The following is a 26,304-nucleotide window of genomic DNA, read 5'->3' on the forward strand; positions in this document are numbered from 1 at the left end:
ATGGTGATGGTGCACTTCGTTTCATCATTAATCGTGTGCGATTCCTCTGCGCTGTGCCACCAGTGTAGGTCCTCTGGATCCCGTGAGGAAAATGTCCAGGCCTCTGGCTCCAGGTGCATATCACCCCACTGGACAGTTTGGACAGAGCAGGAGGTGCAGATTTCTCCCTAACAGCTCCTTCACTCCTTACCACTTGCTCACAGCTATTACCTTGTCTGATGTACCCTAGGATGTACTCGACACAGGCTTCCCTAACATCACAGAGCTAATTGTGGGAGAGCCAGTAACCGTATGCTGAGACTGGCATGTGGGGCCCTTGCCAAGTCCTCCAGCCTCCTCACTCCACTTACCTCCTGAACAGAGTGTGGCAGAGCTACTTGCTGCCCGTGGTCCCAGGCACCACTTCTCTTGTTCCTGAGCTTCTGCAAAGGCCTTTCCCATGCATGGCTTGGTTTGCCTTTTGCCTTTGTCATCCTGGAGTGCTGCTGCATGTCCTTTAGAGCCACATCCCAGAAGGGTGAAGCAGTCCTCCTGGGGGCTCCCATAGTCCTCCCTGCCACACCGTGTTAGGTTTGCCTCAGGCCATGAGCTCCACGAGGGCAGAGAGTGCTCCCTGCCACCCCTTGCAGCCCTCGTGCTTGGTCAGGTTAGGTGTAAATGTGCTGAGGGAACGCATGATCCTGCTGCTGCCCCAGCTTTTTTGGATTGCTCTGAGTAGCCACAGCTGCCACAGTCATGAGAGCAGCACATCTTCAGATTTCTGAACAGTTCAGTCTGGGCTTCCACGTGGGTGTTAATCCAGGCACAGTATAGCCGCTTGGTTCCAGGAGTCCTGTGAATTTGAAGAGGGTACATACCTGGACCTAGATAACACCAAATGCAAATAACTTGCCCTCCCACAGCCTCACCACCGGCAGCAGTATTCCCATAGCTCTCTGGCAACATCTGGCCTCATGTGCCTAAGCTCAGATTCAGGTGTCACTGAGAGACTACCGAGAGCCAGGCACTGTTAGGCCCGCTCATCTACTATATATCTCATCAAGTCTTCCTCAAGGCCCCCAAACAAATCTTAACACCCTTTTTTGTAGTGACCCCAATTTGCTCAAGATCATACAATAGTCAAGTGGCAGAGCTGGAATTAGAACCCAGTGGTGTCTTCCTGTGGGCTCAAGGCAAGTCCAGAAACTGCTTTCATCTTCAAAGACAACAGCATGGCCAAGAAGTGTCTCCCCCAGTCACTGGTGACCTTGAGATTAGGATAAGGAAGAGGACAATGGCCAGGAGTGAAGGAAACCAGCCTCAGTCTGTGAGGTCAGCCATAGCTTCCTGACTTACAGATGCCAGGGGGACGGACTCCATCTTCCAAGTGAAGCTCAGCGGGGCTGCTAAGCAGGTTCAGGTTCCCTTCACAGGAGTTGAGTCATGGCAGGCCTGGCTACTTGTCACAGAATAAATAGAAGCCCACTGGTGTCCACTGATCTCTTCACCTTGCCCTCTAGCAGCAAATAAGTCTCTTTTTTTTTTTTTGGCTGGTGTGCTAAAGGGGTAGGTTTTAAAAGATAGGGTCTGTCTCCCAAACAGTTCTCTTCTCCCACTTGGTGAGGCTTTGGTGAGACCTGATTCCCTTGTTACCTCCAGCCTAGGGGCAGAGCTTCCTGAAGCCTGTGATCTCTTGGAGAGCCCTGGATCTGTCACTAAACAAGGAGCCCATGCCTTGTCACTAAACAAAGAGCTGCCCTCTTCTACTAATCCACACACTCAAGGGAGAGTGGTGTTGGTCTTTGGTGCATGCCAAGTACCAAATAAATTAGGACAAAAATTGTTAGGGAAAGTGTTTTAATGTTTGGCCCGCATCCCACAGGACCTTGACCCCTGGGCAGCCACTTGTTGAGGCACAGTCCCCAGCCCCATTTGTGCACAGGGTGGAAATGTGTTTGGTTCATAGATCTAATGGTTTCCCTGATCTTTGCACTGTTTGTGAAGTCACAGTCACTGCCAAGGTGGCATGTGGCACCTTGCAGTGCCCTTCTGCTTCCCCTCAGGAAGGCTGCTTGGAGACTATACATTTGTTAGAGCACTTACTATTACCAGGTGTTTCAGTTTTCACATACACAATCCTGTTTTAACAAACAATCCTGTGGTGTAGGTATTGTCTCCATTTCACTAACATGGAAATCAGGACTCAAGAGGTGAAATGATTGCCCAAGGGCATACAGTAGGTGGCACGTTGAGATTTGAACCCAGGCAGTCTGTCCTCAGAGCCCCTTTCATGTAGTCCCCCCGTCCCCAATAAGAACTCAGTCAAAAGAAGGGCGTTTTGTTCTTCCGTTGCTAAATATTCCATTGACTTATACAAGTTCCCTTTGGAAAGAAACACATGATTTTAAAGACAAGCTTGCAAAGCAACTTCCAGCTTTAGGTTTGGAAAAAGATAGTGCATGGAGTAGGGGTGGCAAGTTATTCAGAAAGTGTGATTACCAGACAACTGGCTGCTGGAGGTAAGCTGGGTAACTGCTCGTGCATATTTTAACAAGTTAACAAAGTGACACTAAATTCTGCCACTTTTTTCCCCTAGTGCTTTCCCTTAGAGGTAAGATCTAAGGGCAGATATAGAAAGAATGAAGGCAGCGGTTTGGATTTGGCCATTGGTTTTGGGAAAAAGGAAGAGATAGCAAGAGGTAAGATCATGAAAATAATCAGGCCTGCCTCTGCCAGAGCTTGGGCATCCTGATCTAGCTGCTAGGATCTCTCCTGGGAAGGGTGTTCCATCCAAGGATTAATAGGCTCTCTGACTTAGAAGCACAGCAGAGGTGAGTCTCGGAGGAAATGTCTCTTGCCAGAACACTCCATCTGGAGTTTTCAGGGAGCTCTGCTTTTGAGAACTCCACATAAGCCATGATTGCAGAGAAGTAGCAGCTAGTGGTTTATTCTGCTGTGCTTGAGGGCCCTGTCTGCAAGGCCCAGGGCCCCAGCTTACCCCCTGCAGAACAGCTGAACATCTGCAGTGGTGTTGTCGAGAACTCTGTGTGTCCCACCTTTCAGTTCGGAAACGAAGTCCCTGGAGACGTGTTAGGCAAAGAGAATGATATTTACATCATGCATGTTCCCCCAGCTCTTCCAGAGTAATTGTTCTTTTTTATAGACCCCAACTTAGAGCAGACTGGGACAGGGAGCACATGCTGAAATCTGGGTCAGGTTGACATGCCTGTAGAAAAGTGACAAAATCAGCTTGAGCCCTTGGGTCCAAATTCCAGTTTAGGACAGTACGAGAACCTGGGTCCCTGCCTGGAATTAAAGCACTCTGACATCTATGAGTGCTATTGGTTTTTTCACAAAGGCAGAACAGTAATAAAAATCTGACATTTGTGTAAACAGGATTCTGAGTCTGCTAACCAATCTTTTGTACAATCTCGTTGTTAGCAGTCTCACAGCAGCACCAGTAGATTCTAACAAATCCCTGCCGAAGAAACCTGTGAGAGGAAGGCCTTAGATTAAGAAAGTACCCCAGCAGGCAATTCCATACCCCTGTATTCTCCATTTCCTCCCACAGATGAAGAGAGGTGGTGGTAGCAGCACCTCAGTGTTTGCTTGCCCACTCGTGTCTACCTTGTCCGCCAACCCAGCAATAGGCCTGGAGGTCCTGGCCCAAGGTGAAGGTTATTAAGGGGTCATGTTCAGAGGCTGACTAAGGAAGCTGCTGGTCAGGACAGTGGGCTACCTATGGGAAGTCTCCATACACCTTTTTCCCTGGCTTGTCCCTGGTTTTTTCCCATCTGAGCTCTTGCCAGCCCATAAATAAAGCAGAAGGTTTCGGGGAAAGGGGGAGAGAAGCTAACAGTGGAGTCTTAGAAAATGTCCACTCTGTTCAGCCGGAGACCATGGCTGCATGTGCCCATGTTTCTACCCATCTGAGTCTTGCACCCTATTCCTAGGATTTGCGGCACTGATGGGAGAACTAAAGCTTCCTGGTTCAGACCAGACCCCACTGGGCCCTTCCTGCTGGTGCTGCCAACAACATGAGCTTCATCTGAAGGCCAAAGGCCCATTCCTGGACTTTGGCACAAAAGCCTCTTTTTCCCTTGACTGGTGATGGGGAAATTGACTCCCATTATGGAGCTTGGACCCACACTAAAGCCTTCACGTTCAAGTCCGCCTCAACAGGCCAGCCCATCCATCGGCCAGCCAGCCAGGTCCAGTCCAACAGCTGATTGGACTTGATTCTTTTTTACAGATCTGGTTAAGTCACTTGAATCAAGACACTGTGACCTTGAGCTTTTCCTCCCATCTTAGAGAGGCACTGCCCCCTGGGGTAGAGAAACCACGGAGGTCCCATTTTCATACAAGAACAACCTCTAGTTGAAGAACAGGCCCAGTGAGGGCAGGTGACCTAGCCAGGGTCTCACAGGGAGCTGAGAAGCCAAGCCAGGTCTCCTGGCCCAAAGTTAGAAAGTATTTGGTCCTTCATCAAAATAAATAGTAAAAACATCACCATGTTACCACAGTCCATAATGGGTAGGCCTCATTCCCAGTGGCTTTGCCCAAAAGGCTATACATTTTCTAGCTACAGTCTAAATCGCTTAAAAAATTGAAAAGCCGGAATGTTCCCGTTAGGTGACAGGCTCCACTGGATGGCCTAAAATTAATCAACGTTTATCGGCTGCATAAAGGATGTTGTAGTGGGATGTTTTATAGAGCAGGTAAACGGAAGGGTTGGCGGCCTCAGGGAAGACGTGGTGGTTCAGGGCGGTGTCCATCTCATCCACGTACTCCACCTGCAGGGCGATGTTGAGTGCCTGAGACAGGGCGGTGATCTGGATGTGGTCACATTCCATGGCCATGGGCTCCACTTCCTGCCAAGGCCAAAATGGAAAACCAAGCCCAGCTTAGGAGGGAAGCCTGGCTGAGAACAAGTCAGAGAAGTTCAACCCTGGCTTTCACAGCGCTGGGTCAAATCCTCTGTGCTGGGAAGTAGTATTCACAACAACCCAGGAGCTAAGTGCTGACATCCCCATTTTACAGAGGAAGAAACTGAGGCTCAGTGAAAGGAAGTAATATAGTTAGAAATGGCTAGAATTGCAAAAACCCAGACTTTTGGATCCCAGAACCTCTTGTGTATGTATATAAAAAGAGAGCACTATCTTTGAGGACTCTGGAAGAGGGGGCAGGAACTTCTTTTCAGGTCGGGCTCCGTACCGCATAGAATCAAAGATTTTTAGACATGAGAGGGGCAGTGCCGTCAAGAGATTCCACCTTAAGTGCTCCCAGAGGCCAGGCTGGTGAGTGAGTGTGAGTGAGGCCGGGTGTTGATGAGGCAGAGAAGGTGGTGTGTCCCTGGGGTGGCTGTCCTATAATAGAGATGGCAGCTATGACTAGACTCCTGCTAACTACTGCCTCACAAGATTAAGGGTGTAAGGGGTTAGACCTGATTTTTTTTTTCAGGAGAAACCCAAATATTCATAGGAAAATAACCCAATTTTTTAAATGTTGGGAACTCTTGAATACCATATATCTGAAAATGCATTTTGGGGCAAATGTCGCTCTAGAGTTGCTACTCTGCAATTCTGTAAATTGCCCAGTCCGAAGCCCTTATTTTTCAGATGGGAAAACTGAGGCCTTGGGACGGACAGTGACTGGCCCTCAGCCACAAAGTTCAGGTACCTCAAGTAGGATTGTCTCCAGCTTCCCCATCTAGTTAGTGTTCTTCGAATTTCAGATGAATTCGAAGTACAAATGTGAGTTTGTTTCATGTTTCCTGGCTAGGGATAGGAGTGCTCAAGTCCAGGGGCGGGAGACAGGCGGAGTTCCCAAAGCCCGAGACCCCTCTGCCTCTCGCCCAGGGACCTACGTGAGCACAGAAGTCTTTGATGTCCATCTCCTCGTCAATGAAGTGTCGGAAGAAGTCCGCTCGGTTCTTGATGAAGGCTGAGGTGAGTAGGCGCAAGAATTGCACAATTCGGTCCGAAGAGCTCTGGTCGTTGAACACTTTGAGCAGACTGGACACTGAGCCGTCCTTCTCCACCAGTTCGACCACACTGTAAAACTGGGCCCGCCAAGGCTGTCAGCCAGTGGAGGGACAGGCAAGCGCCACCTCTCCCTGCCTGGCACTCCTGCAGGAGCTTTTCATTTTTAGATCAAGTCGAGGTATTAAAGTACTCTGAGATTCATCCAAAGCTACATAACTGGGGGTTAGGAATGCTTTGGAATGAATGCCTTAACCCAGAGTCTTGTTCAGCGACCAGCAAGTGGGATTTCCCTGCATCGCTCTCTTGCTTGGGACTCTATTTGCAGATCCAGAGCTGCAAGCCCTCCAAAGCCCACCCCTTCACTAACCAGATGGGTGGGAAGAGCGGTGAAGGAGAGGGCTCCAACCACTGCCCCAAAGCAAGGGCCTCCTCCCAAAGGAGGGCAGGGCCCTGGGCTCCCTGTCCCCCTGCATCTCCACAAGCAAGGTAGTGGGCTGTGGGCTGAGGGTCTGTGCTGGCACGGAAGGACCTGGCCTCCACCCTCGTGGACCAGGTTAACTCACAGCGTTAAAGAAGTTTCGGAACTTGTGCTCCTCAAAGCCAGCAGCCAGAAGGTCATTTGGGGTCTGCAGCACACGTTCCTTGAACCTAAAGTGGGTAGACTGGGTGCTTACGGGGACATACAGGCAGTGTTCCGGTGGTTGTCAACTGTCCATCCCTCTCTCAGCCACCGCACCCCCACACCTGAAAAGAGTGCTTGTCACCCACAGGTGAAGGACCATTCCCACTTTTCAAAGCACTTTCCACATGGACCCGGCATTGACCTTTTTGCCTCCCCACTGAACAATCCCCAGGGGTGGGCAGTATACCCATTTCACAGATGAGGACACTGCGGTGACCCCAGAGCCACTCACAGACGTGTTGCTTATACCTTCCAAGCCATGTCCCCATGGTTCCCGCCACCTCATCACCACCTCTGGCCTGGGCCATGCCCAGCCTTCCCTGGCATAACGTGCCAGAGCCCCATAGAGAGCTCCAGAGGGGACTAGCCCAGCCTGACTCGACTACTTGGCTCACTGCCCTCAGGCACAGCTCCTCACAGGGAGGCCTGCTGCTCCTCACAGCTCCTCACAGGGCCCTGCCTGCTCGCCCACCTCCTCTCACCCACCCTCCAAACCTGCCGTCCTCCCACAGCCACCCCCACCAGCATTCCACCCCCTGCGCCTCCTGTGCCTCCCGTGCCGCCCGCACCGGTGGTGCTCCTCAGGGGTGTCTAGAATCAACTGTTAGGTTGTCAGGACCCCTGCGAGCTGGGTGATAAGCACAGCCAGAGCTAAAAACCAAGGTATGTGCACTTACCATTAGGTAGACTAAGAAACAAAGGTAACAGCTATTCAGAACTCAGCATTTCCTTCTTATTTTACTATCATCTCTGCTCTTGAGGCTGCTGTACCCGTATGGTGGAAATACTCTGTATTGTCATGCATGTGACTACATCTCTTCCCAAATCAATCATGGTAGGAGTACTGACACCAAAGAAACTGGCAAACCCCACAGATAGGGCTCTTCCCCCGAAAGCCAGCTTGGCTGTCACACCTTGGCAGCACCCGGCCAGGAGGCCCCGCCCCCATGAGTGCACACACCCTGCAGGACTGCTGGATGCCTCTGTGCTCTATCCCAATGGTCTCTTTCTAGGGCCTGTCCCAGTACCCAGGGCGGGTGCAATGAGGAAGCCCACTTGGCCCCTGGCCCCAAAATGCTCAGGGTTTAGCAGCAGATGACGCAGACACACATAACTATGGTGCACAGAGGATGGAAGGACTGCAAGAACAAATCAGGGAAGCCGACTTGGCCCAGTGGTTAGGGTGTCCGTCTACCACATGGGAGGTCCGCGGTTCAAACCCCGGGCCTCCTTGACCCGTGTGGAGCTGGCCCATGCGCAGTGCTGATGTGCGCAAGGAGTGCCCTGCCACGCAGGGGTGTCCCCCGCCTACGGGAGCCCCACACGCAGGGAGTGCGCCCTGTAAGGAGAGCCGCCCAGCGTGAAAGAAATGCAGCCTGCCCAGGAATGGTGCCACACACACGGAGAGCTGACACAGCAAGATGATGCAATGAAAAGAAACAGATTCCCGTGCCGCTGACAACAACAGAAGCGGACAAAGAAGAGGACGCAGGAAATAGACATAGAGAACAGACAACTGGGGTGGGAGGGGGGAGGGGAAGGGGAGAGAAATAAATCTTTAAAATAAAAAAAAAAAAGGACAAAGCAGAGAGGCACTGGGGGAGCACACCCAGACACAGCGGCCCATCCCTTGGAAGTGAAGCCAGACCCTGGCCAGGACAGAGGGAGGAGAAGTTTGCCCAAAGGACTTAAAAGATCATGACAGAGACCTGCAGTTGCCTCAGCAGCTACTGTCTTCTGGCTCAGGGGCCGTGCTGCAGGAGGGGTGAGCGTGAGGTGGGAGCGGCGCTTCCGATCATTCTTTTTCTTGTGGTTATTGGACCAGCACCCTCTAGCTTCCGCTTTGGTCCGGGCTGGGATGTGATGGTCAGACCTGCCTGCCGCCTCCCTCTCATGGGCCAGCCATCCTCTGAAGGCCAAGGGACTGGCCCTGCAGACCCCTCATCCTTGCTCCTCTTCCCGGCGCTTTGGGCGGCCCACAGGCCCTGGGCACCGGACAGTGGCACCAGGAGGCAGCTGCTCTTCTCTGGGTCTGCCCTGCCAGCTGTGCCAGAGGCCCCATCACTTTGTCCCTGCAAGACGGTGATGTGCACTGCTCCGCTCCCAGCCTCCCTGCCTCCCCTCCTCCCCTCCTCCTCTCTCGGGCCACCCATCCCCACACCACTGCCTCATCCCTGACTCCGCTGTGCCAGGCGCCAGGGGATCCAGGGACGAGTGGCACACAGGCCCAGTCGAGGGGGGCCTACACAGAGCTCAGGCCAAGGTTGGGGGGGGGGAAAGGAGGAGGGCATCAGGGCTGGGAACTCAGGCCAGGGTTTCAGCCTTTCTTGGCTGCATAGCGGCTTTTTTGTGGCCTTGGCCTCATCGTTTAACCTTCCTGAGGCTCAATTTCTTCATTGGTAAAATGTGGACAATAACAGCGACTTTCCTTAAAGGTAGAGCATGTCCTTAGAGCCTCTGGCTCAGGAACCGGTGCACAGCAGGTAGGCGGTAAATCTGTGCTCCGGTACTGCGGTACGAGGAGGAAGCAGCTGCCTGCTTCTCCAGAAGGTGAGCATCTTGGTGGATAAATATCACGGGTGGTAACCAATACACAGCGTGCCAGCGGTGGTGTAAGCACGCAGGCGCATCGCTCGGTCCCCACGAGGGCCCTGTGATCCTGTCTTAGAGGAAGGGCCATAGAGACGTGAAGGACCCCCGCCCACCGCCTTTGCCCGTCAGGGTGGGTCGGCCCGTGCACAGCCCCGCGCATGGGGTGGAGGACGGCGGCGTGCAGGGCCTGGGGCGCCGCCAGGGTAGAGCTTCCACCGACGCCTGGAGGCCGGGGCCTCCTTCAAGGCTGGGGCGACCTGGCCCCAGTTTGTTTAGGGCAGATGACCCCGCCGGACTGGCGCCGCCCCGTGGTTTTATGGACCGGCCCCGAGCGCCGGCCACACACGTCTGCCCACTTGCCTCTGCTCGCAGGCTCATGGGCACTGCACCCGCGGCGTCGCTCCCACTGAGCTCCCACCTGCCCAGCCTTCCCTCCACAGGAAGGGCGCCCCCACCCTCGCCTCCGCGCAGGCCTCCGCCCTCCCCCGCTCCCACGCCCCCTGCCGTCGACGCTGCCTCCACCTCGCCAGGCGCCCCCGACTCGGTGCCACCCGCACCTCCACCGGGCAGGCCGCCACCCCCGCTCTGGCCCGCCGTCCCAGTCGCGGTCCCCACCGTGTCGCCCCGGGCCTCCCCCCGCCGCCCCCCACAGGCCCGCAGCCAGGTCCTGTCCCCGCTCAAAACCTCCTTCGGGCTGAAAGCACGTCCCTCACGCCCGGCCCCCGCTCTGAGGGCCACCTGACTCCCGGCCTCCCTCCTGGCCCGACACACCAAATGCTGCCCTTACTCAGCGCCCATCTTCTCCCAGGGGAGCCTCTTGCACCGGGCAGGAAGCTGTGGCTCGTCTTTGCAGCCGTGTGTCGGGGCCACGCATGCGGGTACTTTGTTGGGTGAGGGGTGGACAGTGTGCGTGGGGGGCCTTGGAAGGAGGGGGAAGGCTGGGGTCAGCAGAGCGCGGGGGGCCGGTCCAGACGCGGGCAGCCGGCGTCCCCGCGTCGCGCCCCGAGTCCTCGTGACGGCCCCGCGGGCTGCAGAAGCCTCCACCCTCCACGCGGCAGGCTGAGGCGCAGGGGTGGGCTAACTCGCCCAGGGTCACGCAGCGATTAATGAGGGAGGGAGGGTGGACCCCAGGCCATCGGACCTCGGGCCCCAGGGCCACTGCGGTCACAGCTCCGGGGACCAAGGTCTTAACACCCAGGGGCATTGTCTCGCCCACTGCAGGACAGCGAGCAGGCCCGGGAGGGGAAAGGCTTGAGACGGCTGGTTCTGTCACCAGAGGCTTGGCCAGTTTGTCATTTGGGAAATGACCTGAACAGGTCATTCCAAGTAAAGGACCAGTGGCTTAATTTCTAGCCCCTGTGAGACCACCTGTATTTTGAATAAGAGACGGTGGCCTCTACCGGGCGCTTCTTGTCTGGGAGTGACTGTCCCCAGGGGACACGTGGCGATGCCTGGAGAGGTTCCTGTTGGCCACGACTGGGGGAGGGGGACTGCTGGCGCCTGGCGGAGGCCGGGGACGTCGCCAAGCGCCCCGACGCACAGGACAGTGCCCCACAGGAAAGGGTCACCCAGCCCGACCCAGCAGCAGCGCCCTTGTTGGAAAAACCCACCCTAGCCCCTGGGGGGGTCTCAGCCGGGGTCGCGGTCCAAGCCCCAGTGCCCCATGGCCCGCGGCCGCCCCCTCCCACCCAGCGCGCGACCCTGCTGCAGAGACTCGGTGGCTTTCCTCAAATCCTCCGAGGGCCGCGAGGCTCCCAACGTTCTCTTAACTCCCTGCTCCTCAAAGCGGGGTCCACAGGCCAGCAGCAGCGGCAGCTCCTTGACGCTTGTGAGAAATGCAGATGCTCGGCCCCACCCCGACCTGCTAAACCCTGATCCGCACGGTCACGAGATCCCAGGTGATTTGCAGAAATGTTACAACACGCAAAGTGCTGAGCTAGAGCGTGAAGGTCCAGCACAGGGTCGCGACGGGAAGCAGCTCCCGGCAGAGACCTCCTGGCGGCACCAACCTCTAGACCCAGGCCTGACCAGACGAACGCCTGGGTTATGTGCCCCCAAAGCAGGGCCGGCAGAAATTATTCAGAAAACCAAGGTGAAACCTGGTGGTGTCCTGGGAGCGAGTCACCAAATAGCAGCCCGATGGCACTCACCTAGGCTGGCTCAGACCCGGTGGACGACGCAGATGGCGGGAAAGAGCCTGGACGGTCCCTTATTCCATCCCCTGCCTCTCAGCTGCTCCCGTCTCAACCACAGCAGGCACTTGGACATCCCCCAACACTAAACACCTCTTCCAGGCAGCCCTCCAGCTCACTCCCGAGGCTGAACAATCTGAGCTGAGGAATCTCCCTCAGGGAAACTCAGGGCTGACCTTGCACACAGCCAAAAAAACCAGGAGGGACCTAACCCCAGTCACACTCGGGCCCGTCTCACCTGAGAATCTCTCTGCTCTTCCCTAACAGAGACTCCAGGTAGGAATAGCCCAAGGCCCGGTAGAAGCAGTTTCCGTCCCCTTTGGTCTTGCGGATCGCAGTGAACCTTTTGCTGAGCTCCTGTGGGAGAGGAAGGACGTGGACAGCTGCAACCACTGCCGCCCGCTGCACGGGGCGCGGCACCTGCAGTTCCCGCCCCTCTCCGGGGAACGCCTGCCCCTCCTTTCAGGCCCAGGCTCTCGCCTCGCTGTGTCCCCCCTCGTGCTCATCTATTTAGCCAGTCATCCCACCAGCAGAGAAGCGCACCGAGGGCGTCCCGGTGTCAGCCCTGAGACTGGTGCGAAACCTCGGGCAGCTGCGGTCACGGGCAGGGGAAGCACCAGGCTGCGGCCACGGGGTCTACACCAGCTTCAGAAGCTGGGAAGGCTTCCTGGAGGACACGGCTCCCTTGAGAGGAGCACCGAGGGAGGGTGTGGGTGGCTGGGGTGGGCTGAGAGGAGGCCGCCCAGTCTACTAGGGGCCACTTAAGGCAGCTCAAAAGATGCGGCCCTCCCCGTGCCACCACCCCCTCCCGCCCTGCTCCCGGTCGTCAGTTTCTCTCTGAAATGGCCCAGAATTCCCCTTCCTGCCTCCAGAGGCTACAGTCAGGGTTCTGATAGCAGAGAATGGCATTCAAGAGATGGGGGGCAGTCCCTGCGCCCATCAAGCGACCAGAAGGGTCAGAGCCGACCTAGGCCTACCGAGGCAGGTGGGAGGGCAGAGGGTAGCCCAGACCCTGCTGGCATCTCCTCTCGCTCCAGGGGGCCTGTCAGCTGGCTTTGCCCCTGTGCCAGGCAGTGCTCCAGTGGCCGGCTGTGGACCACATGATGCCACCCCTGACCCAAGCTGGACCAATCAGTCTCTCAGAAGCATCCGGGCCCCTACATCCCGTGGGATCTGCACCTTATCCCTGCATCCTTCCGGCAAATCTCCCCTTTGCCTTGGCACAGGTAGAGCGGGCTCTCTCCTGGGAGGTAGGTACATAGTATGCTGGTCACAGATGTGGCTGTGAAGTCCAGCTGCCTGGTTCAAATCCCAGCCTGCCACTCATGGGCTGTATGACCCTGGGCCCATTGCTTAAGGTCTGTGCCTCAGTTTCCTCAGCTGTAAAGTGGGGATAATAATAGTACTTAACTCACAGAGTTGTAATGAGGTCTCTGAGTAAATAAAGCACTTGGGAGAATGTCTAACTTTAAAAAAAAACAATTCTTTTTTGCAACAGAACGATTCATCCCTGAGACAAAGGCCCCAGGAACCTGGTCCAAACTATAAGCCTCTCCTGCCTTCAAACTGGCACCTTCTTCTCTGTTCCCAGCTCTAGCCATTTCAATTAGAATCTTCTCCCTACACTCTGCCTCACCTGGATTTTACGCTGGTAAATCCTGTTCTCAGGATGGTCCCGAAGAATTGATAGAATGTCACATTTTTCTGATATTAGGTTGAAAGATGTTTCACTCTGAAAGACAGAAAAGAAAAAGCTGTGGCAAGTTTGGAAGCAACTGATGGGATTTCACCAAGATAGTCTCTGAGCTGCTGGATAAAAAGAATAGTAAATGTTACCTTCCCACAAAAGGCTGGTCTGAGCAGGCCACCAGCTTTCTAATCCACGTCTGATTTCACCTTCCCTGACAAGGACATCGGTGCCAGCACTAGCACGCAGGGGTATCTCCTTCATAAGCAAACTCGGCTTGTAACTTCCAGAGTGATGCATTTGTAGAATGTAATAGTTCAAACGTAAGGAACCTTTACGCTGAAATATGGTATGTCCTTTTGTCTCCTTCTGGCCTTCCTTTTTGATTCATTCACTCATTCATTCATTCACTCATTCACTCACTCACTCACTCACTCACTTACTCACTCACTCACTCACTCATCCAACAATCCTTGAATATCCAGCATGCGCCATAGCCCTCCCCAGCAAGGCTCACAGTCGAGGGGAGGACTCACTAATGATGCAGTGTAATAAGGTCCCATGAGAGGACACCCTGAGTGGCACTAGCACACGGAGGGAGGTCCCCTCCCATGACCTGGGAGTGCCAAGGAAGGTTTCACAGAGGAAACCATCCCAGGGTACCCGGCGGTTTGGTTGGGTGAGCATCGTCATGCACCACCTACCGGTGAAAGTTCAAATTGCAGCCCAGCTTCCCCTCTTGGTCAATTCCAACCCGGAAAAATACAAGTCTCTGAGCCCGGAGCCAGTCTCCGCGGGGCTGAGAAGTGATCACCTGGCAGGTAGGCGATGCCGGCAGAAGGAAGTCCAGGGCCAGGGAGGCTGCAGGAGACAGCTCTGTTCAACTCGCCAGCGGCCCCATCCCCGCCTTATGCTTTTCCCGCCAGGGTCCAGGCAAGTGGGAGACCTACCCTGCCCGGCAACCCACCCCGGGAACAGCTCTGATTTTAGCATGAAAACACTGTACAAGAAATTAGTCTGAAAGCCACTTACAGTCTTTACCCTGACATTAGAAACACCCGTCCCGAGGCTGGTGAAGGGCGACGTTCTTGGCTGTGCACCTTCCAAGGAGACCATTTTAATGCAGTGGGTGCACAGCTGGAAAGTGAACATTAATTGGGATTTCCGTAATTTTCCATCTACTTATTGCCACCGTTTTTGACACTTAATTGTCACTGGAGCTTGCCACTTTCAATTTATGCTTCCAACTAAGGCGGCCTTTGCCCATCGCTTCTGTCTCATCACTGACCAGACAAGGATCTCAATCTAGTACCATCGTGCCCGTCGAGGAGCCTTTTTTGGCTATAAATCCTTTTCTCCACCTGGAGAGATGTATCTGGATCTTCTTACTTTCTTTTGGAGGAACCAGGGACTGAACCCAGGACCTTGTACATGAGCAGCAGGCACTCAACCACCAAGCTACATCCGCTCCACTATATCTGGATGTTTGATTAGATTTCTCCAAGCCGGGCACCTGGAAGCAGGGAGCAGAGCCATGAGATGACACAAGGAGGCCTAAGTGACTTTAGGGCCACCACGTCTCCACGTGGGACAGACTCACTGATAACGCACTTCTTTGGCCCCTATTCGTGTAGTCAGCATCCAGGACAGAGGAGAGACACTGGGACTGGACAGCAAGGAGGGGCGTCTCTCAGTGCAGGGCATCCTCTTACTGTCTCTGATCTCAGGTTCACTTGTCCGATTCGCCAGGGCCCATCCCAGGGCCTGGCACAGAGGAGAGGATGAGGAAATGCTTGCTACATGAATGAATGAAAATCATGTTCTTGCTTTGAGGCTTTGCCCGAACGCCACTTCCTCCAGGAAGCCTCCCTGATCTCTTCAGCCCATCTAAGTCAGGCTTGAGCCCTTCCTTGAACTACACTTTAACATTTTCCTTCCCTCCTGGTGGTCCCGAACACGCCCTCCCCCAGACTTGAGGGATCAAGGCAACTTCCCAGAGGAAAGCTTAAAAGTGGAAAAAGGTGAAGCTCTTGTCCCAAAGAAGATCACAAGGAAGAGTGTTTCCAGAAGAGAGAACAGAGTGTGCAAACGCTCGGAACTGGGGAGAAGGGATTATGGAGTTTGTGTCTGGAAGTTTTCATTCTGTCCCCACCCTCCTTTGCAAAAGTAAGTCAGCCTCAAACTTCTTCTGCCCTTCTGCCTCATGCCACAACGGCAAGTGAGCAGAGTGGGGAACCTGTCAGGAGGAATCAGAGAACCCTTCAGGGGCAGACATGGTGGGCTGCTTTCCCATCAGGCATTATCCATGTCTTCCCCACTCACGGAATCCTGGTATCACCTGGGGTGATGTGAAGAAAAACCATCACTCTAAGTCACGGTGATCCTGCCCCTCCTTCCCTAGCCTCATTTCCCAGGCTCCCTTGCAGCTATGGCAGCCAAGGGACCAGGGTTGGCCAACCCAACCCGAGGAAAGTCTGCTGGAGCGTCTGAAAGCTTTGGTTTGGGATAAAGGATCAGAGATGGCATTTCCCATTCCTTCTTCCTTCCCCTTGCCTCCTCCCCCTCCCCCCACCCTGCTGTTTTTGCTGTGTCCATTCGCTGTGGGATCTTCTGTATCTATTTCTCTTTTTTGTCTTCTCTTCTCATCTTTCTCCTCTAGGATTCACCGGGATTCGGTCCTGGGGACCTCTGATATGGAGAGAGTTTCCCTGTCAACTGCGCCACTTCAGTTCCTGGTCTCTGCCACCCTTCACCTTGACTCTCCCCTTTGTCTCTCTTTTGTTGCGTCATCATCTTGCTGCGTGACTCATGCAGGCACTGGCTCACCGTGCGGGCAGTTGGCTTACCGCGCAGGCTCTCGGTTTGCCACACGGGCAATGGCTTGCCACGCAGGTACCCACATGGGCACTCGGCTCGCCACGTAGGCACTGGCTTGCTGTGCAGGCATGCTTTCTCTTCTTCTTTTTCACGAGGAGGCCCCAGGGGTCAAACCCTGGTCCTCCCATATGGTACTTATCACTTGAGCCACATCCGTTTACTCCCTTGCCTTTAATGCCGATACAATATCCACATTATAGCATCCGTCTTGTGATGTGAGGCCAAAAGCTAATACGTGGAGGCAGGCTTGATGATCTGCTGCTAGCCTAAGTCCAAGATGGATGAAATAATAACAGGTGCCATTATTGTACATCCATTATGTGCCAACCTCTGAGATACAGGCCTACATATCTTTATTATTTCATTTAATCCTCACAACAATCTTTTGAGGTCGGTGCTATTAAATCTACTGACAAAAAAAAAAAAAGATTCAGAGAGCTCAGGTGTACTGTGCTCAGAAGTGATGTAATGCAGATCTGTCTGACTGAATGCCGTGGAGGTGCCAAACGTCTAGGCAGATGGAGCTCAGAGTCCAGGAGCTCTTGAAAAACCAAGGCCTCTGGTACACAAAGAGACATTCTCTGCAGGGCAGTCTGGGGCCCTCTCGCCAGCAAGCCAGGTCCCACTCTCCCACCCCTGCAGCTCCCCCCAGAGAGGTGGGCAGCGCAGTTATCCATCCAACTCCAGTCCAAGACCCCTCGTGGGGGCCAGGTTTACGGCAGCATCTCCCAGGCTGAGACCCTCACACAGCTGGAACGAGAGCCGATTGACAGGTGGCGCCCCCACGTGGCGTTAAAAACACCTGGGACACTCACAGGGACGGTTATGCTCTTCAAGACCCTTCAGGCCTTCTGATGACGTTAAGGAGAAAGCGAGCTCCTACCTTTAACTCCTTTCTCACTTGTTAGTTCCTCTTTCGAAGAGTAAGGCTCTGACTCAAGAGCCTAAAATAGTTCTGTGTACACTGCATTTATTATTATTTTTTCCTTAAAACAAGCTGATTTAATTGAAGTCAGTGGCAAATTTAGGAAAAGTTAACATGCTTTGATCTATTCTAAACCGTGGAAAATTTATATTGTTAATAAGTAACAATTGCTGGTGTATGGTTAATTTTCCACTCATATGTATGCTAATAAAGTAAATAGCTAAGGGATCCCAGAATTAAAAACAGCTTGGCATGGCGACAAGCAGGTAAGATTTAAAAACAGCAAGTGCATCTGCTTTACCATACTCCTCACCCCCTACACGTGATGTTATTTCATTCCCAAATCCCATTATTTACTTTTTTTAATAAGCTCGTTGACTCTTTTTTTTTTCATTTCTCTCCTCTCCCCACCCCTTGTCTGCTCTCTATGTCTATTCGTTGTGTGTTTTTCTGTGTCCGCCTGTATTCTTGTCAGCAGCACCGGGAATCCGTGTCTCTTTTTGTTGCATCATTTTGTTGTGTCAGCTGTCAGTGTGGGCGGCGCCATTCCTGGGCAGGCTGCACTTTCTTTCGCGCTGGGCAGCTCTCCTTACAGGGTGCACTCCCCACACATGGGGCTCCCCTATGCCCGGAACACCCCTGTGTGGCAGGGCACTCCTTGCGTGCATCAGCACTGCGCATGGGCCAGCTCCATACGGGTCAGGGAGGCCCAGGGTTTGAACCGTGGACCGCCCATGTGGTAGACGGATGCCCTATTCGTTGGGCCAAATCCACTTTCCTCCATTATTTACTTTTGTTTACATTTTATAAAAAGCCGTGTTTTTACAGACAGCTTACTTGAAACGATGGCTTGGGTATTTCTCAACGGTAGATTAAAAAGGCAGTACAACTGGATTTAATGCTGCTTGTGCCTGGATCGCCCCAAATGAAAAACAAAGTGGCAGGGCGCGCGGGGGTTATGGGGGATGTAAAACCGGTTGTATTTACTTAGCAATTTCGGAGAAGCTATCAAAGGAATTTAGGAAATGAGCCCTAAATAGGTAGGGAGAAGGACTTAATGTGGAAAACTACATCCACAGCCAAAATAAAGACTATTTACAGGTGGCCTGGGAAGGGGAAATGGGCTTCCGTGTTCCGCGGTAGGATACACTTCACGTTTTAAACAAATTCAATTAGGCTATTTAAAACAGTCAATTGAAAGAAAAATAGGAAATAGCACCCAGTTTGGGGGCGGGGGAAGGCCCCTGGCCGCTGAAAGCTGAGCAGGGTTCCCGAGACACTGTCACCACCCGACTCTGCAAGGAAGCTTTTTTCCAAGCTTTTTCCCTTCATCTCTGCTCCTTGTTCCCATTTCTATAGCCCTTAACTCCCACGGGCAGGCCCTCTCATGGATCTCTGAAAAACACTGTTGTTTTATGCATGGATGTGTTTTAATGTGCACGCAGAGTATTCTCCTGATAGTGTGGGGTCTGCTTGTTTCCATGCGCCACTCCATTAAAGTCTCCCCCCGGCTGCCAACAGGCTCTGTGGCCTCCTCCCTCGGGCAGCGGGGGCCCTGGGGTTGGCTCCCGGGCCCCGAGTGGCCTGGAGGGCAGGGGGTTCTAACTTGGAGGCTTCCTGGCCCTGCCTGGCCCAGCCAGGATGGCCCGGGCAACCCTGAAGTTGGTTCCTGGCCCCGGCGCACGGCACGGTCCTGGCCACCCCACTGGACCAAGTTAAAATTAGAGCCTCGTGCTCCAGGGAGGACCCAGGCACGGCCTCAATTTACTGGTCCCTAAATCAGGTACGACGCTCTGAGTTTGGGCTCAGCCGACCCTAACTGGCATTTTGTTTTGATACCTAAACCAAGGCCAAAAATTCCAGGCCATGGAGAAAGAGCAGTCAGGCCACGCCCGACAGTGTCCTGTCAGCCCCCCTGAGGCCCAGGGAGAGGCTGAGCCCTTCGGTGGCTCGTTGGTGAGTAGACGTTAATTAAGTCAGGCAGATGGCACCTCTGCTTGGAAACAGTTTCTGGATGTTTCTTTCACGCTGGCTTCCCACCGCCCCATCCTTTGAACTAGCGCAATGCCCTAGAAAGCGGGGCTGGGGTTCAGGCCCGGGTCCAGCCCTTGTTCGGGACTTGTCCCTCAATCCGTGTCCCTGGCCGTGGTGCTCGCTATGCCACACCCGTTCAATGCCAGTGCCCGGTCCCGACTTAGGAAAAGTCTCTTGTTCTCTCTCCAAAGCCTCTCTGTGGACCTAATCCTGCCCACACGAGCCCAAGAATTCCTCAGCCAGCCCGAGATGGGCAGAAAGCCAGGTTCACCCCAACCCTCCAACTGAATCCTGATCCATGGCTGCACCAAGCAGGGGGTGGCATTTGAAGCTTCTAGTAAAGCTGTCTCCAAGTGGAGCTGCAGAGATGCTCCCCGCGCCGAGGCGGTGCGGGCGCTCCCAGCCCACAGCTGCCAGGTGCGGCCCAGGTGGGGGCCTCCCAGTCCTTCCCATGGAGACGGGGACGGGGCAGCAGGAGGCTGCCGGCGGGCAGGGGTGGAGATTGGCCGGAGGTTGAAATGTTTCCAAAACGCAAATGCGGGTATGGACCTTGGAACACCAGGTCCTTTCAGGACGGAACACTGTCCTGGACAACCCGTAATTGTTTGCAGAAAGAAACACGTAAACCTTGCACGGCATACGTGGGGAAAATGTGGAGAGACTGCTCTGGCAAAATGTTATCTAAAAGAATAAAAAGTCCCTCTGCTCCCATCCCTGAGATACTCAGTGAAGACGATGTGGAAGCTGGGGTCAAGGCTCTTAGTCCCTGAGGCTTTGAGTCCCCTGTTTCCATCTTTTCTTGCTTCTTGTGTCTCTTTCTTAAATTCTGCGGCGCCTCCCGTTCCAGCTGTTCCTTATGTTGAGCTGGTCTCAACATCCGGTGCCCAACATGGGGCCGACGTGGGGCTTGAACAGCTCGACTAGGAGAAGGTTCGCTGGACTGAAACTAAAACTGGTGTAACATTACAGAACCCCAAGTGATGATCTGGAGCCAGAAGCCTTCCGTGGGTAAGGACGCTCTCAGGTGGTTTTTACAGGGTCACAATGGGAAATGGAGATGGTACAACCAAGTATCGTCCTTATGTCTGTCTCCTGAAACAGCTCCTCAAAGCAGGGGGAGATAAAGCTAGTGAGTCCCAAGTTGCGGAACTTTTACAGGTTGTTGAGGCTCACTGTTCCAGGTTCCCAAGATTGGGCAGTTTAGAATTAACTGATTGGGAATGAGCTGGTAAGGAATTTTAAAAATTACACACTCAAGGGCTTCCGTCCATTACTATCTGGCCTACACGGACTATTATTAAGTCTGTCCTAGGACCTTTACAAACAGAGGATGAAGAAGATGAAGAAAAGGTCCATGATGACCCTTCCCCTATAAAAATTTCTAAAGGTTTGGATTCTAAACTCTTTGCCTACGGCCCCTCCATTAATTAATTTTGAGGAAGCTGCTATACCATCCCTTCCTCCACCCCTCACACCTGTGCCTGGAGCTTCCCAGCCTAAATTATCCTCTTTACAGAAGGGAATCTTGCAGGCTAGAACGGAGGGAAATCTTGTTGAGCCGCTTATGCAAGGAAAGGTTAACTCACAAAAATACAACATCCTGCACAGGCAGAAGTGCTAAATAAGGCCCTTTTTAGTGCAATTAGGCTTGTAAGAAAACTGTTAAAAGTGTTAACTAAGATAAGGAAAATATTCTGGCAGCAACTGTGCAAATCCCCTGCTGCCTACATGATAGTGTGGCTGAGGGCTGCTGAGGGCTGATAGAATGAAGCCACTGGGAGAGGAGGAAAATATGGCAGCATTGGTGTTCTGTTTTGTTTCCATGCTGATTCTGATTGGGCCTATTAAACCAAATTAATAAAATTAGCACAAAATTTTTATCAAAGTGTTAAAAGGAATGTTCAGTTTTGAATCAGTAGCTTACTCCTGAACTTCAAGTCTCAGTGTTGTCTTAAAGAGTAGTAATCAAAAAATGTGTGTTAACTGTCTGAACTGCTACATCAAAGCTCAGCTTCATTTATGCTGCTCAAGTTATCTTAACTGGTTGCTGATTACTAATAAAAGTGTTGCCAAGAACAAGCTTGCATGTTACAGGCAACATGGATTCCAGAAGAAATCTTAAAAGCAGTAAAATATAAGATGTAAAATGACGGAGAGCTTAAAAACAGTTACACCAAAACAGTAAGAATTATGAGTCAAATAGTAAACTTTATGTTTCTGTTGGTGTGTTGCAATCGTTTTTGTGTTTGTCTGTTTGTTCAATGTCAGTGTATATTTTGATACCTCCGGATGGTAATACAAATTGATAAATAAAAATTTATAAAAGAGCTCTATTCAAATGGCCAAAAATTAAATAAGCGCTTATATTAATACATAAGTTTAAATGTTAATAAGATCTCTACAATGATAAAAATTGTAAGTCTTGATTAATGAAATTACTATAAGTTTCCTTCTTAAGTCCTGCGGCGCCTCCCGTTTGAGCCATTCCTTGCATCAACCTGCTCTCACCAGAGAGGGGCACGCCTGAGGGGAGGGGGCTCGGGCAGCTCTGCCCATCGCGACGGCCCTGTACGGCCCGGGGGAGACCCTCGCCACCAAGGCGTGTCCTGGGGCAGGCACAGCTCCAGGCTTGAAGCAGCCTCTCAGCACCTCCCTGAGGGTGAAATACTGAGAACGACGCCCCACGAGCTCAGGGAGGTCAGTCGCCTCTGTACCCGGGTGTACCCCAAGTGCCTGCAACTCTGTCGCAATCAATACCATTTGTTACACGAAGACCCTAGAGGCAGGCGCTGTGCAGAGCATCCCCACGGCTTACCTCGTGGAAGCCTACAGATTAGGAAACTGAGGCAGAGAGGTCAAGCCTTGTGCACACAGTTGGGCAACCTCGGGGCAAACTGGGACCCCAGCCCGGAGCACGCTGCCTCTCTGCACCCTTGCCCGTCATGAAGAGAACCCACCTGCCCCCCACACGGGGCCAGTGGTCGATTCCTAAGAGCTCCCCAGCAGCCAGCCTGGGGCTCGCCTCTCGCAGGGCTGACCCCGGCCCGTGAGTCAGCCTCACGCACGGGCTCAGGTCACAGAAGCCACCACTCCCCGCGGGGCCTGACCTCAGGTCGCCAGCTCCGTCAGAGCCGAGCCAACCTCTGCACTCCACAGGTGCGAGTCACTGCACGGCTGACCTCGTCCAGCCTTGGCCTCGTGCAGGGGGCAGTTCTAGGGGCTGGCAGAAGATGCCCGTTACCATGTTAGCTTTGGGGTGGCGTGGATGGAGCGCTCAACGACTCTCACGGCTAAGGGGCCCAAGTGATGGAGGTCACGGATTTAGCTGAGACCTGGGCCCTGCCTGAGTTTCCTCCGGCTGCTCTGACAAATTGCCACAAACTTCGTGGCTTGAAAAACACAAGCGTATAACTTCCGGTTCTGGAGGCCAAAAGTCTAAAAGCAGGGTGGCGGCAAGGCTGCCTTCCTTCTGGAGACGGGGGCAGAATCCACTCTCCTTTTCTAACTTGCAGAGGCCGCCTGCGTTCCCGGGCTCGCCGCCCCTTCCCTGCCGCCCTCCAAACCCCTGCGTCTGTCCTCACGTCCCTCCTGCCTCGCTCTAGGAGGACGCCGTGATGACACCACCCGGCCCCCTGGACAGGGGCCCCATGGCAAGATTCTTTAAACTTAATCACACCCGCAAAGCCCCTTGGGCCATGTAAGGTGACACAGTCACAGGTTCCCGGGATCTCGTCACGCCCTGGACATTTCGGGGGGGACTCTTTCTTCTGTCTACCACGTGCCCCTTCTCGGCTACTCGAGAAGGGCCTGCACCGGGCCCTCCTCCTGGGGCCACAGCTCCCGCTGGCCTTGCAGAGACCCTGGCCCCGCACCCTCGAGGCGAGGACTCTCACAGCATCCTCCATCCCACCCACAGGTTTCAGCCCTGCCCCTCCCTGCAGCTCCATCCGCCACTCCGGTGCCCCACCTCGGAACTGACATGTCCCCAACTGCTCCCCCTGCTCCACCCCGCCTCACCCCGGGCTTGCCCAGCTCCACCCAAGGCCCCTCCGGCCTGCACTCGCCCTAAAGACCCAGAGTCCTCTTCGCTCCTCTCTTTCCCTGTCCTCTCTGTTCCAGGGTCCGGCCCAAGCTGCCACCGTCTCCCTCAGGGAGGCTGCGGCAGCACCCGCCCAGTTCCCAGCTTCTCAGCCGGACCCTTCTTGGGCAGCCAGCACAAGCCACTTGTGAGCCCCATGAGAACTCCTTCCTTAACACCCTCCGCTGGCTCCCTCCTCTTAGCAAGCGACTCGACCTTTTAGGGACAGCCTCCTCCGAGATCCTGTCCCACCCGCCCCTGCTCACCTCGCTCTCCAGAGCTCCAGCCGCCAGGGCCCTCTTGGTCCTCCAACAAGACAAACCCATTTCTACCTCAGGGCCTTGGCACGTGCCGCTCTTGCCGCCTGGAACACTCTTCTGGCCCTTCGCCTGACTCAGGTGGCGCGTCACCTCCTCAGAAAGGCCCCACCTGCCACCCTGCCTGAGGGCCCCGCCCCATCGCTGTCCAGCTTTATTTCTTCATGGCATTAGCTGACCTGTGGGCTCGCTTGTTTACCTGCATGTGTCTGACTCTCTCCACTAGAATGTGGACTCCACGAGGGCAAGGACCTCGCCTGCCACGGCCCGATTCCTGTGCACGGCACAGAGTAATGCTCCAAAGATGACACCAAGTGAATGGGTGGACAAAGGGGTGAACTGGTCTTGGACTCCAGCCGGCCGCCTCCTTCCCTCTGTCCACTCCTTTCCAAGTCAGCCACCTCTTATCAAATGTCATAGTTACCCCCACCTCCAGCTTCAACCCAAAGGCCACAGCATGGAATGTCAAGGCCTGCCCAGCACCTTCTGACCCCACCTACTATTCTAAACTCATCCCCTCTCCCGCCCCAATCTCCCTGCATTCACACGGGCTGCTTGTCTTTCCCAGAATACCCCATTCTTGACCGTATTTCCAGGCCTTTAAGTACACTGCCTTCCCCCCACCCCCTGGAATGTACTCTTTCCCAAATCTTTTTTGAGCACTCCTATATATACTTCAACACCCAGCTCAAAAGACCACTGCCCAAGCCGCCACCCAGAGTCCACCGGCTTCCTGCAGGAAGAGGTCCTCTTGGGCTGTGAGCAGTAGGTCATGAATCACTTGTATCCTGTCCAGGTCTGTCCTGACCAACAGGCACCGAGCTCCTGGACAGGGTAGAGCCCTCATGGGCCTGGGGCCTGGGGCCTGGCCAGGGGGCTCCCAGGAGCTGGTTTGACAACCGAGAGAGCAAAGCGCAGCAGGACGCTATGGTTTCATCGTTCATGCCTGACTAACTCATTCATTCAGCAAACGTTAATTGCACTCCAAGCATGCCACCCTGAGTCTGCAGCCCCTGCCCCTGGCCCTCGCCCCACTTCCTCCTCCCAAGGGGCTTCTCCCTGAGACCCTTTCTCAAGGTTAGCCCAGTGGCTTGGAGGGGAGAAAAGAAAGAAGATACTGTATTTTTCAAGGATGTTTGTTAGACGTTTCCACCCACCACACATGGAAACTCAAACAACATGAAAAACCACCTCACAGCCCAGGGCTTAGCACGTGCCTGGCATACAGCAGGTGCTCAATAAATACTGCATGAGCAGCCCTGCCCAGCCTCTGCCCCTCCCGGTTCCTAGCCTGACGTCCTATTTAGTGGGTTAACCCCCCACCAGGCCACCCCGGCCTGCACTGAGGGTCTGATGACGGTCGATGCTCTGTGCATTGGCCCCACATGTCCTCTAACCTCCCGGCCCGAGTCCGGGGCAGATGGGCCAGTGGCATCGGCAGCTTCGCTTGCAGCACAAGGGGCAGCAGGGGGTCCCAGCCCCTACCACCCCTGTTGGACCCTCAGCTCCCCAGGAGCCGTCAGAGGACACGCCAGCCTCCGGCCCCAAGCCAGCCCCGGCCACTCCCTGATGGGTGATGCGGCAGCCCAGGTGGAAGCAGGAAGCTGGAGCCTGCGGATGCCCTGGGGCCCCCGGCCACACCACAGCGGCTTGTTGTCGGGGCAGCCCCAGCTCCAGTGACCCAGCTGCCCACACAACGCCCAGGCTTCGTGGCCAGGCCGGCAGCAGCCCGCAGGCCTGACCCGTTTCCCTGCCCAGATGGGCGAGGAGGCTGGCCCAGCGCCGGGAACCCAGCCCCCGTGTGCGCCCGTTTCCAGGCTCATGGCGGGAGAAGCCGCGGCTGAAGACCGGCGCAGCGCTGGGGAGGCACCCGCTGGAGGCTCTTGCTCAGGTGAGGTGGCCCTTCCACGCCACAGGTCCCCGGGCAGGTGTGTGGACTGTCATCACACCCAGGCCCTGCAGGATGCCTGACCCCCACGGCAACGTGGAGAGGGGCTGATGTAACACAAAGACCACCAGCCTGGGAGCCCCCCCAGCCCAGCCATCAGCACCAGTCCCCTCCGCCTGCGTCTTGGCTGCCCCACTTGGCCAAGCCTGGGAATGGCCTGGCTCAGAGTGTCCCTGGGGCCTTTTCTGGGTCCCAGATCAGGGGCTCCTCTGGACCCTCATTTATGCCTCTCACAACCTGAGGCAGCCTCTCCATGGAGACCCTACCAAGAGGCCCTCTGTTGCCTTCGAGGGACAGAGCGAATGTCCAGCCACCCAGGGGACCGGCGACCCGGCCATCTGTGCCACCCCCTAGCCTCGCCCCGGGGGCTGGGGACCCAGGGGCTGAGGCCCCGGTTGGGTGTGGTCGTGGGTGCTGGTGGAGGCTCCTTCACAGAGGGGCCGACCCCTAGCGCTGGAGAGTCCCTGCCCGGGTGGGTCCGCTCGAGGGCGCCTCTCCCGCACCCTCGCGGGCACCCGCGGGGACTGCCGGTACAGACGCGCCGGGAGGGGGGCCAGGACTGTCCCCCTCGTGGTGGTCCTCGGGGACCGCGGGGCGCGTTCTGGGCCTGCAGGCCCTTCCGAGGAAGCACGGGGTTCCCAGCACGCTCCCGGGCTCAGCATCCCGCCGCGGATCCGAACGCGGAGAGTTCAGCGCTGGCGACAGAGCGCGCCCCGGCCCCCGGCCCGCGAGCGCACGTGCGCCCGGGCGGCGACCCCGCCCACCGCGCGCCTCCCCGCTCCCCTGCCCCGCTGCCCCCCGCGACCACTGACCATAGTGACCGGAGCCGCTGGGCCAGGTCTCCCCCCAGCGAGGAGCGATCCGGTGCGCAGGGCGCCGCGGGAGGCACGGGCCCGCTTCGCCGTTGGGTCGGGCGGCGGGGGCCTCGAGGGCTTGCGGGGGTGCGGAGAAGACACCCGACCGCTCCGCAAACCTGAGGTTAGACCTCCACCGTGTCCCAGCAAGACAC

At 55.0% G+C, this 26,304-nt stretch overlaps 1 protein-coding gene across 1 annotated transcript; it reads right to left on the bottom strand.

Moving 5' to 3' along the window:
• Positions 1-1,819: 1,819 nt before the first annotated feature.
• OTUB2 (OTU deubiquitinase, ubiquitin aldehyde binding 2) lies at positions 1,820-26,304 on the bottom strand. Its single transcript, XM_004484376.5, has 6 exons — positions 26,108-26,304; positions 13,066-13,161; positions 11,668-11,786; positions 6,527-6,611; positions 5,846-6,040; positions 1,820-4,850 (listed from the first exon to the last, which is right to left on the bottom strand). The coding sequence occupies exons 1-6, from the start codon at positions 26,108-26,110 to the stop codon at positions 4,644-4,646; spliced, it is 705 nt and encodes a 234-aa protein (XP_004484433.1). The 5' UTR covers positions 26,111-26,304; the 3' UTR covers positions 1,820-4,643.

The sequence above is a fragment of the Dasypus novemcinctus genome, chromosome 3, assembly GCF_030445035.2.
Source record: "Dasypus novemcinctus isolate mDasNov1 chromosome 3, mDasNov1.1.hap2, whole genome shotgun sequence".
Taxonomy (NCBI): domain Eukaryota; kingdom Metazoa; phylum Chordata; class Mammalia; order Cingulata; family Dasypodidae; genus Dasypus; species Dasypus novemcinctus.